This window comes from Melanerpes formicivorus, unplaced genomic scaffold (assembly GCF_026170545.1).
Source record: "Melanerpes formicivorus ecotype bairdi unplaced genomic scaffold, bMelFor1.0.p_v2 SCAF_13, whole genome shotgun sequence".
Taxonomy (NCBI): Eukaryota; Metazoa; Chordata; class Aves; order Piciformes; family Picidae; genus Melanerpes; species Melanerpes formicivorus.
The window spans coordinates 19,612,973-19,633,364 of record NW_027142365.1 but is presented as its reverse complement, the minus strand read 5'-3'; the positions used below and the strand labels follow the sequence as shown (position 1 = coordinate 19,633,364).

At 51.2% G+C, this 20,392-nt stretch overlaps 1 protein-coding gene across 1 annotated transcript in view; it reads left to right on the top strand.

Moving 5' to 3' along the window:
- The window catches only part of LOC137444984 (macrophage mannose receptor 1-like), a 56,845-nt gene that overhangs the window by 29,741 nt on the left and 6,712 nt on the right, over window positions 1-20,392 (top strand). The window contains 11 exon segments of the mRNA XM_068146363.1: window positions 683-718; window positions 2,513-2,676; window positions 5,994-6,061; window positions 7,300-7,400; window positions 9,028-9,170; window positions 9,256-9,361; window positions 9,614-9,810; window positions 14,386-14,488; window positions 15,561-15,793; window positions 18,546-18,711; window positions 19,788-19,940. Of these exon segments, the coding sequence (XP_068002464.1) occupies window positions 683-718; window positions 2,513-2,676; window positions 5,994-6,061; window positions 7,300-7,400; window positions 9,028-9,170; window positions 9,256-9,361; window positions 9,614-9,810; window positions 14,386-14,488; window positions 15,561-15,793; window positions 18,546-18,711; window positions 19,788-19,940 (1,470 nt within the window).

Sequence of the window (20,392 nt, the reverse complement as noted above, 5' to 3'; positions counted from 1 at the left end):
TCCAAGAAAGCTGGGGAGGGACTTTTGAGGGTGTCAGGGAGTGATAGGACTGGGGGGAATGGAGCAAAACTAGAAGTGGAGAGATTGAGATTGGCTGTGAGAAAGAAGTTGTTGCCCAGGAGGGTGGTGAGAGCCTGGCACAGGTTGCCCAGGGAGGTGGTGGAAGCCTCCTGCCTGGAGGTGTTTGCAGCCAGGCTGGATGTGGCTGTGAGCAACCTGCTGTGGTGTGAGGTGTCCCTGCCCATGGCAGGGGGGTTGGAACTGGCTGAGCCTTGAGGTCCCTTCCAACCCTGACAATTCTATTATTCTATGATTCTATGATCCTACTCTGGCAACAGGATGTGAGGAACAAGTTCTGCACCAGGAGGGTGGTGGAACACTGGAACAGGTTGCCCAGGGAGGTGGCTGAGGCTCCATGGCTGGAGATATTCAGGGTGAGGCTGGACAGGGCTCTGGGCAACCTGATCTAGTGGAGGATGTCCCTGGTGAGTGCAGAGGGCTTGGACTGGATGAGCTTCGGAGGTCCCTTCCAACATGGACTGTTCTATGACTCTGTATTTTCCTTTAAATGTGTACAACATGAAACCTGACAGCCAGTCAGAGCACCTCCTCTAGCTGAACACTTTGGCTCAACATTGGTGACACATTTTACATCTCTGTCTTTTTTTCCATTTCATTACAGGGACAACCTTAAAACCAGAACCTGCTCCTTCTGCCAGTAAGATTCTGTCTATTGTTTGCCTTCATTTAAAGAGCAGACAGAAATGATTTTACTCCCAAAGGAAGTAAGATAAAGAGGCTCCCACTGCACTGAGGAGAAATACAGAAATACATACAGAGATATACAGCACATACAGACCTCAGCAAGGCCTTTGACACTGCCTCCCATGACATCCTAGAGAGCAGGCTCAGGAAGTGTGGGATGGAAGAGCAGACAGTGAGCTGGATCTGGAACTGGTTACAAGAGAGAGTTTGAAGAGTGGTGGTCAGTGGTGCCAAGTCCAGCTGGAAAGCTATGACCAGTGGAGTCCCCCAGGGACCAGTGGTGGGACCAGTGCTGTTCAACATCTTCATCAATGACATTGATGAGGGAATAGACAGACAGACAGGCAGACAGAGTCTGCTCAGCAGGCTTATTGATGACACCAAACTGGGAAGCTTGGCTGATACAGCTGAAGGCTGTGCAGCCATGCAGCAAGACTTGGACAAGCTGAGAGCTGGGCAGAGAGGAACCTAATGAGGTTTTGCAGAGCCCTGCTCCTGGGCAGGAAGAATAACCTGCAGCAGTACACGCTGGGAGGTGATCTGCTGGAGAGCAGCCCCATGGAGAGGGACCTGGGAGTGTTGGTGGGCAGCAAGTTCTGCATGGGACAGCAATGTGCCCTGGGGGCCAAGAGAGCCAATGGGGTCCTGGGGTGCATTCAGAGGAGTGTGGCCAGCAGAGCCAGGGAGGTTCTCCTCCCTCTCTCCTCTGTCCTGCTGAGGCCCCACCTGGAATATGACATCCAGTTCTGGGCTCCCCAGCTCAGGAGGGACAGGGATCTGCTGGAGAGAGTCCAAGGGAGGGCTGCAAGGATGCTGAAGGGACTGCAGCACTGCCTGGGGAGGAGAGGCTGAGAGCCCTGGGGCTGTTTAGTCTGGAGAGGAGAAGGCTGAGAGGGGATTTAATAAATGTTTATAAATATCTGAGGGCTGGGGGGCAGGAGGGAGGGGACAGGGACAGGCTCTGTTCACTTGCTCCCTGGGATAGGACAAGGAGCAATGGATGGAAACTGCAGCACAGGAGGTTCCAGCTCAGCATGAGGAAGAGCTTCACTATGAGGGTCCCAGAGGCCTGGAGCAGGCTGCCCAGAGAGGTTGTGGAGTCTCCTTCTGTGGAGCCTTTGCAGCCCTGTCTGTATGTATTCCTGTGCTGGATTCTATGCTCCTGCTCTGGCAGGGGATTGGACTGGAAGATCTCCAGAGGTCCCTTCCAACCCCTGGCATCCTCAGAGCCTGTGATACAGAGTGAAATACAGAACACAGGAATCCTTCACACCTAATAAAGATACAGGATGCATGAAAACCCCCAAAATCCTCCCCCCAGCCAGACTAAACCACAAGGCCCAGAGCTCCTTTTCTCATTGTCTCCCTTCTTTTAGGCCTAAACAGGCCAAGATTGTGCAGGAAAAATCAGTCAGGGTTCTGAATGCCACCAAGAGGCCTCCTCCCCCATGTCTCCAGATAAGGGACTCCCTCTAGAGAGCTGCAAGGAGGGATAAAAGAGACAGAATTGGCCTTGCTGCCAACTTACAAAGACAGAGCAGACTTTTGGGGTTGGATAACACCATTGCAATTCTCCAGTCCCTCCCTGCACCTCCCTGCTCCTCCTGCAGGACTCAGCTCTATGGTTTTTCAAAAGCACCAGCCCCAAAGGGTGCCAGCTGTCTCTCATCTACAGAGTGGCCCTGGGGAATGCCCCCAGCTTTGGGTAAGAGCTGGGAGGAAGGCTGATTCCTCTCCTGTGTTGCAGCCTATGAAGTCACAGAAGATGGCTGGGTGATCCATGGAGAGAAGCAATACTTTCTGAGCCAAGAAACTGCCTCCATGGAGCAAGCCAGAGCCTTCTGCAGGAGCAGCCACGGGGAACTTGCTACCATCGGCGACAGCAGCCAGTGGAAATTCCTCTGGAGATATGTAAGAGCAGAGCTGGCCCCTGGGCACGAGGTGGCCTTTAGACCCTGCTGCCCAGGCTGGTCAAGGACAGGGCAAGGGGCTTGGTGCACCACATCCTCACATTTACCACCAGAGGGTTCACAGGGTCCGTGCAAAAAGACAAACAAACGAGCAGAAAGTTACTCCGGAGAATAAAGGCAAAGGAATTTGCCACTTCCTAGGGGGTAAAGTCTTGTTTGTTCTAGGTTAGACTTGCTAGGGGGTACAGTCTTGTCTGTTCTAGGTTAGACTTGCGAGGGGGTAAAGTCTTGTCTGTTCTAGGCTAGACTTGCTAGGGGGTAAAGTCTTGTCTGTTCTAGGTTAGACTTGCGAGGGGGTAAAGTCTTGTCTGTTCTAGGCTAGACTTGCTAGGAGGTAAAGTCTTGTCTGTTCTAGGCCAGACTTGTTAGGGGGGTATAGTCTTGTCTGTTCTAGGCTAGACTTGCTAGGGGGGGTAAAGTCTTGTGTGTTCTAGGCTAGACTTGCTAGGGGGTAAAATCTGTTCTAGGCTAGACTTGTTAGGGGGGTATAGTCTTGTCTTTTCTAGGCTAGACTTGCTAGGGGGTAAAGTCTGTTCTAGGCTAGACTTGCTTGGGGGGGTATAGTCTTGTCTGTTCTAGGCTAGACTTACTATGGTGATATAGTCTTCTCTGTTCTAGGCTAGACTTACTAGGGGGTAAAGTCTTGTGTGTTCTAGGCTAGACTTGCTAGGGGGTAAAGTCTTGTCTGTTCTAGGCTAGACTTGTTAGGGGGGTATAGTCTTGTGTGTTCTAGGCTAGACTTGCTAGGGGGTAAAATCTGTTCTAGGCTAGACTTGCTATGGGGGTAAAGTCTTGTCTGTTCTAGGCTAGACTTGTTAGGGGGGTATAGTCTTGTCTGTTCTAGGTTAGACTTGCTAGGGGAGTAAAGTCTTTTCTGTTCTAGGCTAGACTTGCTAGGGGGTGAAGTCTTGTCTGTTCTAGGCTAGATTTGTTACGGGGGTATAGTCTTGTGTGTTCTAGGCTAGACTTGCTAGGGGGTGAAGTCTTGTCTGTTCTAGGCTAGACTTGCTAGAGGGGGGGAAATTTTGTGTGTTCTAGGCTAGACTTGCTAGGGGGTAAAGTCTTGTCTGTTCTAGGCTAGACTTGCTAGGAGGTAAAGTCTTGTCTGTTCAAGGCTAGACTTGCTAGGGGGTAAAGTCTTGTCTGTTTTAGGCTAGACTTGCGAGGGGGTAAAGTCTTGTCTGTTCTAGGCTAGACTTGCTAGGAGGTAAAGTCTTGTCTGTTCAAGGCTAGACTTCCTAGGGGGTAAAGTCTTGTCTGTTTAAGGCTAGACTTCCTAGGGGGTAAAGTCTTGTCTGTTCTAGGCTAGACTTGTTAGGGGGGTATAGTCTTGTCTGTTCTAGGCTAGATTTGCTAGGGGGGTAAAGTCTTGTCTGTTCTAGCTAGGGGGTAAAATCTGTTCTAGGCTAGACTTGCTAGGGGGGTAAAGTCTTGTCTGTTCAAGGCTAGACTTCCTAGGGGGTAAAGTCTTGTCTGTTCTAGGCTACACTTGTTAGGGGGGTATAGTCTTGTCTGTTCTAGGCTAGACTTACTATGGTGATATAGTCTTCTCTGTTCTAGGCTAGACTTGCTAGGGGGTAAAGTCTTGTCTGTTCTAGGTTAGACTTGCTAGAGGGATATAGTCTTGTCTGTTCTATGCTAGACTTGCTAGGGGGTGAAGTCTTGTCTGTTCTAGGCTAGACTTGCTAGGGGGTAAAGTCTTGTCTGTTCTAGGCTAGACTTGCTAGGGGGTAAAGTCTTGTCTGTTCTAGGCTAAACTTGCTAGGGGGTAAAGTCTTGTCTGTTCTAGGCTATACTTGCTAGGGGGATATAGTCTTGTCTGTTCTAGGCTATACTTGCTAGGGGGATATAGTCTTGTCTGTTCTAGGCTATACTTGCTAGGGGGATATAGTCTTGTCTGTTCTATGCTAGGCTTGCTTTGGGGGGTATAATATTGTCTGTTCTAATCTAGACATGCTAAGGGGTTAAAGTTTTGTCTGTTCTAGTCTAGACTTGCTAGGGGGGAGATACTCTTGTCTGCTCTAATCTAGACTTAGTAGGGGGGCATAGTCTTGTCTGTTCCAATCTAGAGGTGGGGGGGTTGTATTCTTCTCTTCTAATGTAGAGTTGCTGTGGGGCATTCTTCTATTCCAATCTAAAGTAGCTGGGGGGGATTCTTCTGTTCCAGTCTAGAGTTGCCGGGGGAGGATATTCCTGCCTGTTCCAGTCTAGAATTGCTGGGGGGATATTCTTCTGTTCCAATCTAGAGTTGCTAGGGGCTATTCTTCCATTCCAATCCAGAGTTGCTGGGGGAGATATTCCTGCCTGTTCCAATCTAGAGTTCTGTCCATGACCCACTATCATAAGCAATGAACATTCGTTTAAGGGTAGACTGAGCAAACAGTCCTCCTGTTTGCTGGTGACCTCTCAGCTAGGTATCATGTTCTAGAACCCAGTGATGCACAGAATCATAGAATCACAGAATCACAGAATGCTCTGGGCTGGAAGGGACCTCCAGAGCTCATCCACTCCAACCCCCTGCACTCAGCAGGGACATCCTCCCCTAGATCATGTTGCCAGAGCCCTGTCCAGCCTCACCTGGAGTATCTCCAGGGCTGGGGGCCTGAGGCTACTGCCATTGTGGCTCTGATGGTCACATCATTGTGTTGATGACCAGATCAACTTTGCAATGAAAGATTGTGCCTGCTCCAGGTCAGGAACTTCATGAATTAGCTTTCCTGCAGCATGTGTTTCAAGGACACAGGCTACATGCTGCCTGAGACAGAGGAGAGCCACAAAGATGATCAGAGGGCTGGAGCACCTCCCCTGTGGGGACAGGCTGGGACAGTTGGGGCTGTTCAGCCTGGAGAAGAGAAGGCTCCAGGAGGATCTTAGAGCTGCCTTACAGTACCTGAAGGGAGCTAGAGGAGAGCTGGGGAGGGACCTCTTAGAAGGGCTTGAAGATATAGTATGAGGGGCAACGGATCGAAGCTTGATAAAGGCAGATTTAGACTGGAGATGAGGAAGAAATTCTTGGCAGTGAGGGTGGTGAGACACTGGCACAGGTTGCCCAGGGAGGCTGTGGCTGCGTCCTCCCTGGAGGTGTTCAAGGCCAGGCTGGATGAGACCTTGAGCAACCTGGGCTGGTGGGAGGTGTCCCTGCCCATGGCTGGGGGTTGGAACTGGGTGAGCTTTAAGGTCCCTTCCAATCCAAAGCATTCTCTGCTTCTAAATGTTAGAAAGCATTAAATAAAAGTACAATCTTTTTTGTGTGCTTAGGTGTTGAAAAATGGCAAAGTGAACTCCTACCTCATAGGATTAACTCAGCCTTCTTATGGCCAGCTCAGGTAGGTAAACCAGCTACACGAAGATCCAGAAGGAGCAGCTGCAGGAGCTTTGACCTACCAGAGTTCCTTCTGGAGAGACCACTGCAAGAGAGTTGAACACATTCAGAGAGTTTTATTACCTCTTGATGTGGGTTTATTGGAGTATAGAACAGAATAGAATTCACCAGGTTGGAAAAGACCTCAGAGATCATCGAGTCCAACCTATCACCCAACACCATCTAATAAACTAAACCATGGCTCCAAGGGCCTCATCCAGGCTCTTCCTAAACACCTCCAGGTGTTTGTAGTCCCCACCTGGTGATGTAGCATCAGCCTCAAAGCCATCTGAGAGAATAACTGTGGAAGGGACAATGTGATACCCTCCCAAAACACTCAACACAATGTTGGGAGCATAGAATCAACCAGGTTGGAAAAGACCTCAGAGATCATCAGGTCCAACCTATTACATAATGCCTAACACTTCCTGACAACTAAGCCATGGCACCAAGTGCCACATCCAAGCCTTTCCTGAACACCTCCAGGGATGGTGACTCCATCACCTCCCTGGGCAGCACATCCCAATGGCCAATCTCTCTTGCTGGGAACAACTTTCTCTTCACCTTCAGCCTAAACCTCCCCTGGCACAGCTTGAGACTGTGTCCTCTTGTTCTGGTGCTGCTTGCCTGGGAGCAGAGCCCAACCCCCACCTGGCTACAACCTCCCTTCAGGGAGTTGGAGAGAGCAAGAAGGTCTCCCCTGAGCCTCCTCTTCTCCAGGCTAAGCAACCCCAGCTTCCTCAGCCTCTCCTCACAGGGCTGTGCTCCAGACCCCTCCCCAGCTTTGTTGCCCTTCTCTGGACACCTTCCAGCATCTCAACATCTTTTCTAACCTGAGGAGCCCAGAAGTGGACACAGGACTCGAGGTGTGGCCTGAGCAGTGCTGAGCACAGGGCACAATGACTTCCCTGCTCCTGCTGGCCACACTCTTCCTGATGCAGGCCAGGATGCCCTTGGCCTTCTTGCCCCCCTGGGCACACTGCTGGCTCATGTTCAGCCTATTATCTAGGAATCCATGTCTAATCAAAATACAGCTGGGGTTTGCTCCTTGGCTTGGCCACACAAGGTTGCCATAGGTTAAGGTCTTTCAAAGCTAACGGAGACTGAATTCAGAGACAGGTTAAGCTGCACTTGGAATAAATCAATGTTTTTAGTATCTTAAAGCAGCTTTGTCTAAAGTGTTTGCTGTTGTCCTTTTTCCAGATGGATGGATGGCAGCCCAGTGAATTACACAGCCTGGGCAGGGAATGAGCCCAACTTTTTACGTGGGTTAGAAAACTGTGTGGTCTTGAACAAAGTGGATGGTGAGTTCCACAGCTGCTTACAGAACACAGGTTTTGATGGCTGCTGCTCTTCCCAGTTGTCAAAAATCAATCTTGGCAGCTTTGATTCATTCTCCTTCAGCAGTCTGGGGCCATGTGCATGCTAGTGGAGAGTTAGTTGAGCTGAGGGCTCTCCATTGGCAAAGTCAGCCTCAATGGTGGAATGTAAGAGCTGGGGTTGAATGAGAGCTCCAAGGCCAATGTGATCACTGATGGTGCAGCTGCAGCAAGAGTAGAGAATCATGGAATCATGGAATGGTCCAGTCCAGCAGAGACCTCCAAAGCTCATCCAGTCCAACCCCCTGCACTCAGCAGGGACATCCTCCACTAGATCAGGTTGTCCACAGGCCTGCCCAGCCTCACCTTGTGTGGTGTTCCACCACCCTCAGAGTGAAGAACTTCCTGATATCCAATCTCAATCTGCTCTGCTCCAGTTTGAAGCCATTGCCCCTGGTCCTGTCCCTGCAGGCCTTTGCAAACAGTCCCTCTGCAGTCTTCTTGTAGCCCCCTTCAGGTGCTGGAAGGCTGTTCTGTGGTCTCCCTGAAGCTTTGTCTTCTCCAGGCTGAATCCCCCAGCTCCCTCAGCCTGTCCTCAGAGTAGAGCTGCTCCAACCCCCTGATCACTTTCATGGCCTCCTCTGGACCCTCTCCATCAGGTCCAAGTCCTTCCTATATGGAGGGCTCCAGAGCTCAATGTATGTCCCATTCACAGCCACCTGGGCTGTCCAACAATAATTAGAGAGCAGTTAGCAAAAGCCCAGGCCACACCTGGAGCTGTGTATTTTGTAGTGTTTTCACTGATGAACTCTTATTTTACACTTGCATATCTCACTGCAACACAACTCTTCAGCTGAGTTCTACTCAGACATCATGGAGTTGCCATCTTTTATTTCCACTCCTCCCACAGTGAGAGCAGTGGTGATGGGAGGCAGAGCTGAGATGAAGCATAGTATAGAATAAAATAATATCTTTAACTGGAAGAGACCTCCAGGCTCACCCAGTCCAGCCTCCACCCAGCACTGCAGGCTCAGCACCAAACCATGGCCCTAAGCATCAGCTCCACACACTGCTTCAACACCTCCAGGGATGGGGACTCCAGCACTGCCCTGGCCACAACATTCCAAGGCCTCAGAACCCTTCCAGGCAAGAAAGATTTCCTAGCATCCAGCCTGAACCTCCCCTGGGGCAGCTTGCAACCATTGCCTCTGCTCCTGGCCCTTGACACCCAGGAGCAGAGGCTGTCCCCTCCTCACTGCAACCTCCCTGCAGGGAGCTGCAGAGAGCAAGGAGGTCTCCCTCAGCCTCCTCTTCTCCAGCCTCAACACCCCCAGCTCCCTCAGCCCCTCCTCTAGCCCAGGGGCTCCAGGCCCTTCTCCAGCCTGCCTGCCCTGCTCTGCACAGGCTCCAGCCCCTCAGTGTCCTTCCTGCAGGGAGGGCCCAGAGCTGAACACAGCACTCCAGCTGTGGCCTCCCCAGTGCTGAGCACAGGGGGATGATCTCCCAATCCCAGCCCATTCCTTTAGAACCTACAAGCACAGAAGCCAGTACACACTCCCACAAGCTTCAGTCTTATTCAGTGTCTTCTTTCCCACATCTACCTTCATTTCAGGCCTGTGGAATGATGTCAGCTGTGCTTTTTCCAATGGCTATATCTGCCAGAGGCACAAAAGTGCTGAAAACCAACCACCTCCTTCAGCAGTGCCTTCACCTCCTGGAGGGTGTCCTGAAAACTGGCTTTTCTTTAAGAATAAGGTATGGTAGCTCTGATCTACACAAAAATCAGACCTAAATTCCTTTTGCTGTCACTCTCTAACAGTCTCTACTCCTTTTGCCCTAGTGTTACAAATTTTTTGGCTCTGCCTATGTAAACTGGGATACTGCAAGGGGAAGGTGTCTGGACCTTGGAGGAGACTTGGCAAGCATCCACAGTGAGCAAGAACAAGGTAGAGTGCTGCGTTGTAGCAGATAACAGAGAGCACTTCACAGGCTCTCAGGATGTATGGGGTTGGAAGGAGCATAGAGTCCAGCAAAAGAACACATCCAGACAGGGCTGCAAAGGCTCCACAGAAGGAGACTCCACAACCTCTCTGGGCAGCCTCCTCCAGGCCTCTGGGACCCTCACAGTGAAGAAGTTCCTCCTCATGTTGACTGATGATATGACATGTCCACCTTTCTTCCCACTGCCTTTTTTCCAGCTTTTCTCACTCACCATCTGAAGAATGTTCCCCTTGAGCCCTGGATTGGCTTGAATGATTTAATCAGTGAACTCAACTTCATCTGGTCTGATGGAAGTGCTGTCTCCTACACAAACTGGGCTCCAGATTCCCCCAAATATGGAGAACGTGTTCTCTTCGACTCTCTGCGCCCAGAGGATGGCCACAACCTCCAACAGGTAAATACCACTCAGTGTCCACTGACTGCCCACTGGGATGTGCTGCCCAGGGAGGTGGTGGAGTCCCCATCCCTGGAGGTGTTTAGGAAGAGCCTGGATGAGGCACTTGGTGCCATGGTTTAGTTGATCAGATGGTGTTGGGTGATAGGTTGGACTTGATGATCTCTGAGGTCTTTTCCAACCTGGTTAACTCTATTCTATTCTATATCCCAATAAAAAAAAAACATAGTTTAAAACAATAAAACCATATCAACAAGCAATAAAACTCTCTAAATATGTTCAACTCTCTTGCAGTGGACTTCTATTCTATTCTATTCTATTCTATTCTATTCTATTCTATTCTATTCTATTCTATTCTATTCTATTCTATTCTGTTCTGTTCTGTTCCGTTCCGTTCCGTTCTGTTCCATTCCATTCCATTCCATTCCATTCCATTCCATTCCATTCCATTCCATTCCATTCCATTCCATTCCATTCCATTCCTCAAGACTAATCTGATGAGCAACATCAGTTTAGGAAGGAGGTTGACTTGCTGAAAGGTGTCCAGAGAAGGGCAACAAAGTTGGTGAGGGGTTTGGAGCACAGCCCTGTGAGGAGAGGCTGAGGGAGCTGGGGTTGCTTAGCCTGGAGAAGAGGAGACTCAGGGGAGACCTTCTTGCTCTCTCCAAGTCCCTGAAGGGAGGTTGTAGCCAGGTGGGGGTTGGGCTCTTCTCCCAGGCAGCCAGTACCAGAACAAGAGGACACAGTCTCAGGCTGTGCCAGGGGAGGTTTAGGCTGGAGATCAGGAGTTAGTTCTACACAGAGAGAGTGATTGCCCATTGGAATGTGCTGCCCAGGGAGGTGGTGGAGTCACCATCCCTGGAGGTGTTCAGGAGGAGACTTGATAGGGTGCTTGGTGCCATGGGTTAGTTGATTAGGTGGTGTTGGATGATAGGTTGGATGTGATGATCTCAAAGGTCTCTTCCAAACTGGTCTATTCTATTCTATTCTATTCTATTCTATTCTATTCTATTCTATTCTATTCTATTCTATTCTATTCTATTCTATTCCTATTCTATTCTAAGCTGCAGATGATGCCTCTGTCTTCTCCCCAGGCTCTTCATCTGCCTTCACACTGGGACTAGCAATTAGCAATGTCAGTGTTGGAATCCTTTCAGAGCTCTCTCAGAGCACAGAATGGCATTGCTGCAATCTTGCAAGGAATTTGTCCAAGCTGCAGCAATGGATGGATTGAATAAAGAGAGGAGAAGAGGAGGCTCAGGGGAGACCTCATTGCTCTCTGCAACTCCCTGAAAGGAGGTTGTAGCCAGGTGGGGGTTGGTCTCTTCTCCCAGGTAACCAGCACCAGAACAAGAGGACACAGTCTCAAGCTGTGCCAGGGGAGGTTTAGGCTGGATGTTAGGAAGAAGTTTTTCCTAGAAAGAGTTATTGGCCATTGGGATGTGCTGCCCAGGGAGGTGGTGGAGTCCCCATCCCTGGAGGTGTTCAAGAGGGGATTGGATGTGACACTTGGAGCCATGGTTTAGTTGTCAGGAGGTGTTAGGTATTAGGTAATAGGTTGGACTTGATGATCTCTGAGGTCTTTTCTAAGCTGGTTGATTCAATGATTGTAAGATTGGGTGGACTGAATAAAGCTTGCCTTTTTCAATGCAATGCCCAGGGAGGTGGTGGAAGCCTCATCCCTGAAGGTTTTGAAGGCCAGGCTGGATGTGGCTGTGACTAACTTGCTGTAGAGTGAGGTGTCCCTGGCCATGGCAGGGGGGTTGGAACTGGCTGAGCCTTGAGGTCCCTTCCAACCCTGACAGTTCTGGGATTCTATGAATTTGCTCTTTCAGTTGGTAGAGAATAGAATTGCAACATTGGAGCTGTTAGCACACATTGGAAAGATCTTCATGTTTGGGTTTGAAAAGGAAGGAGGACAGCATGAAAGATGAAAGAGTTTAAGGGTTTTATTCCTACTTCTTTCCTGTTTAAAATCAGAGTTGAATTGCTGAGGCCCAGTAGATATCAGCCACTGTCCAACCCAGTGCAGCCTCTCCACTGCTGGCACTGGAATGAACCCCCTGAGTGCTGTAAGTCCAACAGCATTCTACACACTCAGACCAACAGGGATCTGCACAACCACATCCACGGACTCACAGAATGTTTCAGGCTGGAAGGGAACATCAAGATCATCCAGTCCCAACCCCCTGCCATGGGCAGGGACACCTCCCACCAGCCCAGCTTGTGCAAGGCCTCGTCCAACCTGGCCTTGAACACCTCCAGGGAGGAGGCATCCCCAGCCTCCCTGGGCAGCCTGTGCCAGTGTCTCACATTGCCTTTCTTCTATTTATTGCTGCATCTTGCTGATGGAACTTGCCCTACATACAAAGTCATTCTACCTCCTGTCCATCCTCCTTCCATTTTGGTATCCAAACCTCTAGAGGACTCAGAAATCATAGCTACAACAAACTTAGCCTGCACCCAAGCCAATCCATTCTGCTCTTTCTCTTCTAGCCAGGATCACCTAGCCTGGCCATCCCTGGTAACACACCAGAACAGCTTGCCCAGGGATGTGGTTGAGGTCCCATCCCTGGAGACATTCAATATCAGACTTGCTCTGGCTCTGGGCAGCCTGATCCAGCTGGATGTGCCCCTGCTGCCTGCAGGGGGATGGCACAAGATGACCTTTGAGGGTCCCTTTCAATCCAGTGTAGTCTGTGAATGTGTGACGTGCAGGAAGATGTGTAGGACACAAGATACCACATGGGCTGTACTTTGCTGTAGCTCAAATAATGCTCCTGGAAGACGTCAAGGTGGGGAAAAAACCCAAACATGTGTGAAGGTCTAGAGGCAGGCCAAGGGGGAATGGTTTGTAGCTGAGGGAGAGCAGGGTGAGACTGGAGATGAGGAAGAAGTTCTTCAGTGCGAGGGTGGTGAGACTCTGGAATAGGCTGCCCAGGGAGGCTGTGGCTGCCTCCTCCCTGGGGGTGTTCAAGGCCTGGTTGGATGAGTCTAATTGAGAGGTGGCCCTGCCCATGGTGGGGAGGTTGGAGTAGATGATCTCTAAGGTCCCTTCCAACCTGAGCCATTCTATGTTTCTGTGATTCTGATTGATTTTTATTTGATCCCTCTTCCAAAATCTCTCTGGCAGTCACTCATCAGGCAAGGCAGGAGGTGTGACAGAACCTGCTGGAACACAACAGTTCCAGCTGAGTGAACAAGCAAGCTGAGCTGGAGATGACAAAGGTTTACAAGCCAGTCCCATGGCAGAAGAGGACAGAAAGGATAGGAAAGGATAGGAGGCTATCTCCAGAGCTCCAATACAAACCCAACAATTTCAGAATCCAAAAGGCTTTCAAAATCCTTTGCCACTGTCCCCCACAGAATTCTCCTGGACAAATTGGCTGTTCCTGCCCTGGCTGAGCAATGCTCAGCTGGCTAAAGCCCTGGCTGGGAAAAGGGCCCAAAGAGTGGTGCTCAATGGAGTTCAATCCAGCTGGCAGCCAGGCACAGGTGGTGCTCCTCAGGGCTCAGGGCTGGGACCACTTCTGCTTCACATCTTTCTTGATGCCCTTGATGAAGACACAGAGTGTGTCAGCAGGAAGCTCACAGGTGACACCAGGTTAGGTGGAGAGTTGATCTGCACCAGGGCAGGGAGGCTCTGCAGAGGGACTTGGATAGATTGGATCCATGGCCACCATCAACAGGAGGAGCTTCAACAAGGCCAAGTGCCAGTTCCTGCCCTTGGGGCACAACAACCCCAAGCAAGGCTACAGGCTTGGGGCAGTGTGGCTGAAAGCTGCTGGCAGAAAGGGACCTGGGGGTGCTGATGGAGAAGCAGCTGAAGAGGAGCCAGCAGTGTGCCCAGGGGGCCAAGAAAGCCAAAGGCCTCCTGGCTGGGATCAGCAATGCTGTGTCCAGCAGGAGCAGGCAGGGGATTGTCCCCTGGGACTCAGCTCTGGGGAGGCCACAGCTGGAGTGTTGTGTCCAGGGTTGGGCAGCTCAATGCCAGAGAGATGTGGAGGTGCTGGAGCCAGGGCAGAGGAGGGCAAGGAAGCTGGGAAGGGCCTGGAGAAGAAATCTGATGAAGAGCAACTGAAGGAGCTGGGGCTGGTTAGTGTGAAAGAGAGGAGGCTGAGGGGAGACCTCCTGGCTGTCTACAGCTCCCTGAGAGGAGGTTGTGGAGAGGTTGGTGCTGGTCTCTTCTCCCAGGTGATTAGTGACAGAACAAGAGGGAATGGCCTCAAGCTGCAGCAGGGCAGGGGTAGGCTGGACAGGAGGAAACATTTGTTCCCAGCCAGAGTGGTCAGAGATTGGCAGAGGCTGCCCAGGGAGGTGGTGGAGTCCCCAAACCTGGAGGTGTTCAAAGGTGGTTTGGAAGTGGTGCTTGGGGCTATGGTTTAGGGGTGAAGCTTGCAGAGCAGGGTCAATGATTGGAATTGGTGCTCCTGAGGGTTTTCCAACCTGAGTGTTTCTGTGATTCTATGGAAAGAAAACCAAAACAGAAGTAGTGGAACTAGCCTGTGGGTGACAGCACTTTGCTTTACAGCTTCTGGTGTCAATGCACTCATGGTCTTTCCCTTACTCCAACAGTTTGATTGTGTTGCTCTGATGAAAGGTCCTGCTGAGAACATAGGAAAATGGGGCAACAAGGAGTGCCACAAGCCCTTAGGCTACCTATGCCAGAAGAAAAGTGGTGGGTTCTGTACTGCCATCTTCTTGTTTGCCATGCTGTGGAGATCAGGCTTGGCTGGTTTGGGGTTGGGTTGGGTTATTTTGGGGGGGTTTTGTTTGTTGGTTGGGTTGGGGTTTTGTTGGTAGGTTGGTTTGGTTTGATCAGGGTTGGGTTTTTTTTGAGGGGAGCATCCTAGTGGGCAATAAGTTATCCATGGGACCCTTGCCCTTGTGGCCAAGAGAGCCAATGGCATCCTGGGGTGCAGCAAGAGAAGTGTGGCCAGCAGGGCTGGGGAGGTTCTGTTGCCCCTCTGCTCTGCCCTGCTGAGACCACAGCTGCAATCCTGTGTCCAGCTCTGGGCTCTCCAGTTCAAGAGAGACAGAGACCTGCTGGAGAGAGTCCAACAGAGAACCAAGAGTATGATGAAGGAACTGAAACAGCTCTGCTGTGAGCAAAGGCTGAGAGCTCTGGGGCTGTTTAGCCTGAAGGCTGAGGGAGATCTGATCAATGTCTATCAATAGCTGAGGGGTGGGGGTCAAGTGGAGGGGGCCAAGCTCTTTTGGATGGAGCACAGCAATAAGCCAAGGAACAATGGAGACAAACTGGGACAGAGAAGGTTTCACTTCAAGAGAAGGAGAAACATCTTTGGTGTGAGTGTGCTGGGGGCCTGGAGCAGGCTGCCCAGAGAGGTTGTGGAGTCTCCTGCTCTGGAGCCTTTCCAACCCCACCTGGATTTGTTCCTGTGTGAGCTGCCCTGGGTGCTGCTGCTCTGGCAGGGGGTTGGACTGGGTGATCTCTGGAGGTCCCTTCCAACCTCTACCATTCTATGAATCTACTATTCTATGAATCTTCCTCTGCAATGTAAGACACCAGGAATTCACCATCACAAAGTTCTCAGAGCCTTGAAATGTGTTTCTTCCACCCAGAGCTGTTGTTTGGAAGCTCTCTGTTACTTCTAAGTAACAGCTCATGAGAGGGTGTTCCATGCCTCACTTTGTGAATAGTGAAGGTGCTTCTGAGTTACTCAAGCCAAATATGCAGCCTCCAGATTGAACTGTTCTTGGGGTGGGTTTTTTTTTCCTTATTCATACAGATCCTGAGCTTTTCAAGCCACCTGCAACAGAACTGGCCTTGGCTTCTGCCCGCTCTGGTGGCGTCAGCTATTCTGTCACCCGGTCCAAAATGTCCTGGGAGGAAGCCCAGAAAAGCTGCAACAGCAATGGCTCAGAACTCGCCAGTGTCTTAGACCCATACAGCCAGGCACTGCTCTTCTTGCTTGCCCAGGAATACAGAGAGCCTCTCTGGATTGGTCTCAACAGCAACATGGTAAGAACAGAGCCCTTCTGTGCAGGGAGCTGTGCTGACAGTGGGCCTCATCTGCCTTTATGCTCTCAGCTTGTAACCTGCAGGGATTCCTGGCAGTCCAGTGCTGATAACAGCATCTTGCATCAGCAGAGTGACCATTTGCACTGCAGTTCTTCCCATGGGGCCCAGACAGAGGAGTGTTCCATATTTTTGGGGAGGTTTAGACTCGAGGTGAGGAGAAAGTTCTTCACTGGGAGAGTCGTTCCTCATGGGAATGTGCTGCCCAGGGAGGTGGTGGAGTCCCCATCCCTGGAGGTGTTCAAGAGGGGATTGGATGTGGCACTTGGTGCCATGGTCTAGTCATGAGGTCTGTGGTGACAGGTTGGACTTGATGATCTTGGAGGTCTCTTCCAACCTTGGTGATACTGTGAGACTGTGAGATTTTCATGAACTAAGAACTCTCAAACCCTTCAGCACAAGGACATCCCCTGTAAGCCAATACAGAGCAACAGATCTCTTCTGCTGCCCCCAGCATCAGAAGCACATCAAACTACTAGAGCAGGTCCAGAGGAAGCCACAAAGAGCTGGAGAGCCTCCACTGTGGAGACAGGCTGAGAGAGGAGAAGGCTCCAGGGAGACCCTAGAGCAGCCTTCCAGTACCTGAAGGGAGATACAGGAGAGCTGGGGAGGGACCTTTTAGAAGGGCTTGCAGTGCTAGGATGAGGAGCAGTGGGTTGAAGCTTGAGAAGGGCAGATTGAGACTGGAGCTTAGGAAGAAATTCTTTGCAGTGAGGGTGGTGAGACTCTGGCACAGGCTGCCCAGGGAGGCTGTGGCTGCCTCCTCCCTGGAGGTGCTGAAGGCCAGGTTGGATGAGGCCTTGAGCAGCCTGGGCTGGTGGGAGGTGGGAGGAAAGTTGCAAGTGGGTGTTCCAAGCCAAACCAGTCAATGAAGCTATAAATCTATGAACCTCCAACATGAATTGTACAGTCTCTCAGATTTTGAGTTTATTTTAATCAAAGAGATACTGCAGGGGAAAAAACCCACCCATGCATCCTGCCCTGCTGCCTTCTGCTGATGCACCTCAGTGAGCTCAGGTCACAGGTGTGAGACCTGGGAAGGAATGTACATGTACACCTGGGGGGTGTGCATGCCCACATACCCTAGCAGAGCAATCTTACTGATGGCAGGAGCAGCACAACAGAGCAGGGGCCAGAAGCAGGGGCAAAAATCAGTGACAGGAACCTGGAGCTGTGCTGCACATCATCCAATGGATAAGTTTTTCTTTTCACTTGAAAATGCCATTAGTGTAATTGCTGCCATTAAGCAATTAGCCTCCTTTGTCTGGGAGGTGTCTGCCTGAGCTGTGTGGCAGGGGAGGGTGGTAGGTGTGTGTTGGCAGGTGACATTCTTCCCTGTGAGTCACAGGCACCAGAACTATGACAAAAGCCATGCTGCTCAGGGCTGCTTCTTAGGAATGCCCCCACCCACCCCCCAGCTTTCATACAGACTGTTAGGGGTTAAGGGCAATTAAGGGTTAATTGGGATAACCACAGGTCACACAGCAACACATCCAGGTGGGTCTTGAATGTCTCCAGAGAAGGAGACTGTGGAAGTGGTAGGTGGCACTTGCCTAAAGCAAGTCAAGGAGGAGACTAGAACTGAACAGCATGAGCAACAAGAGACCATGCTGTAGGCTAAGTGCAATCAAGAGTCCATTGGTACAGCCACAAGGGAAAGGCCTCCAGAGGCTGGAGAGCCCCAGGGGCACAGGCAGCTTGCCCCAGGACATTGCAATCTGTTCTTCTGCTCTGTTCCCTGTCTCTCTCTGTTGCAGGCAGTGCACAGCCAAAGCTCTCTCTCTTCTCTCCATCTCAGGCCCTGTGCTGTTATCTCATGGGGTGTGGGGCAGAGGCTTTCTCCTGGCCTTGGCTGGCAGTGAATCTCCAGCTCCAGCCCAGGGCCTGGGGAAGCCTGCGGCAGGCCTGGGGCTGGGGGCAGCAGTTTGGCTGCTCCTGGGCTGTGAGGCTGAGGGGGGTGGAGGCTTCTGGCAAGCTCTGGAAGGTTCTGCCCTGGTAGACTCAGGTGAAGAGCTGAGCCCAACCTGTGAATGTTTTCCTTTTACCTGAATGCCTTTTGAATGTCTTTGTAAATAGAATTCCCCTTTGAACTCCCAGTCCCGTGTGGAGCATTTTCATTTCCTCCTGGGGAAGGGCTAAAAGATCTTCCCTGTCCTTCTGCCCTGGGCAGCTGCTGGCTCAGAACTAGGACACAGATCCTTAGGTGGTCATGCCAACATGATCTCTTACCTGCCTCCTAGTTTCATACAATCTCATGGCCCCTTTCTTTTTTCCCTTCCACTTCCCAATGCTTGGCAATGCCCTGAATTAATGTTAGCTACTTCTTGGAGGGCAGAAGAAGAATCGTTCTGCATTCACACCTGTGCATAAGGTACACTGGGTTGCAGTCAGTGTTTCCAGGCACAAAAAAGGGACACAAATCAGCATGTGATTCCATTCTGCTTGCAGGAGAGTCCTCTTGAGGAGCCTGTGTGGCAGCTGTGTCACAGCTATGACACCAGAAGCCTCCTGCCTGGAGGTGTTTGCAGCCAGGCTGGATGTGACTGTGAGCAACCTGCTGTAGTGTGAGGTGTCCCTGGCCATGGCAGGGGGGATGGAACTGGCTGAGCCTTGAGGTCCCTTCTAACCCTGACAGTTCAATGATTCTATGTCACTCTCAGCAACTTGGAACTTACCACAGAGGTTTTGCTTCCAGACCAAGGGCAATTACCAATGGACTGACAGATGGAGATTAGCTTACAGCAAATGGGCCAGAGGGGAGCCAAAGCAGAGGTTAGCCTGTGTTTACCTGGACACTGATGGCACCTGGAAGACAGCTTCCTGCAAGGAAAAACTCTTCTCTGTCTGCAAAAATTCAGCTGGTAAGCAATGCAATAGAAATGTTGCAACTAGAGGATGTGTGATGTATGGATTCCTGTCCATGAAGATACAAGTAGCTAAATAATATTGGCTTCAGTCCTCCCCAGAAGTGAATCAACTCCTAATAACAACTACCAAAAGTCTAGGAAACAAAGCACTGGATAATTCATTGACTATTCATTCCTGTAGGTCGTGCACCTGGCTCAGGGCAATCCCAAGCACAAATCCAGGCTGGGGGAGGAGTGGCTCCAGAGCAGCCTGCAGGAGAAGGCCTTGGGGGTGTCAGATGGTGACAAAGTCCCCAGGAGCCAGCAGTGGTCCCTGGCAGCCCAGCAGGCAGCTGTGTGCTGAGCTGCAGCCAGAGCAGGGAGAGCAGCAGCACAGGGAGGGGATTCTGCCCCTCTGCTCTGCTCTGCTCAGACCCCACCTGCAGCACTGCCTCCAGTTGTGGGACCTGGAGCTGCTGGAGAGGGACCAGAGGAGGCCATGAGGATAATTAGAGGGCTGAGAACCTCCCCTGTGGGGACAGGCTGAGAGTGCTGGGGCTGCTCAGCCTGGAGAAGAGAAGTCTCCAGGGAGAGCTTAGAGCAGCCTTCCAGTACCTGAAGGGGCTCCAGGAGAGCTGGGGAGGGACTTGTACCGACAGGATGAGGAGCAAGGAATTGAAGCCTGAGGAGGGCAGATTGAGACTGGAGATCAGGAAGAAATTCTTTGCAGTGAGGGTGGTGAGGCACTGGCACAGGCTGCCCAGGGAGGTGGTGGATGCCCTCAATCCACACACTGAGCAGCCTGTGCTTGTACTTGGGATTGCTCTGACCCGGGTGCAGGACCTTGCACTTGGCCTCGTTGAACTATATGAGGTTGGCATTGGCTCACCTCTCAAACCTGTCCAGGTCCCTCTGGATGACATTGCCATCCCTTTCCTCCAGCATCTTGAGCACAGAGGACAGCTTGGTGTCCTCATGGTTCATTTCTTCTATGCTGATACACCTCATACAGTCTGTTTGCAGTGGCCTTGCTGGCACCAGGGGAGAAATCAATGTCATGGAATCACTGGATCTATCTGATCTCTTCTCAGTAATGGCCCCTACTGATCCCCCACAACTGCCTGGGAAATGCCCTGAAGCAAGAGGACACACATCTTGGGTACCTTTCCATGGGCACTGCTACTACTTTGAGGCCTCCAGAAAGAGAACCTGGTCTCAGGCTCGTGAGGAATGTGCCAGACTAGGTGAGTGCTATGTCATGGAAAGACCTAAGATACAATGAGACACCTAGCATCTCCCCTGTGGAGAGAGACTGAGAGCCCTGGGGCTGTTTAGTCTGGAGAGGAGAAGGCTGAGAGGGATCTGATTAATGTCTACCAATAGCTGAGGGGTGGGGGTCAAGTGAGGGGGCCAAGCTCTTTTGGGTGGTGCACAGCAATAAGCCAAGGAACAACAGGCACAAACTCGAACATAGAAGGTTCCACCTCAAGATGAGGAGAAACTTCTGTGGTGTGAGGGTGCTGGAGGTCTGGAGCAGGCTGCCCAGAGAGGTTGTGGAGTCTCCTGCTCTGGAGACTTTCCAGCCCCACCTGGATGTGTTCCTGTGTGCCCTGCCCTGGGTGCTGCTGCTCTGGCAGGGGGTTGGACTGGGTGAGCTCTGGAGGTCCCTTCCAACCTCTACCATTCTGTGATTCTA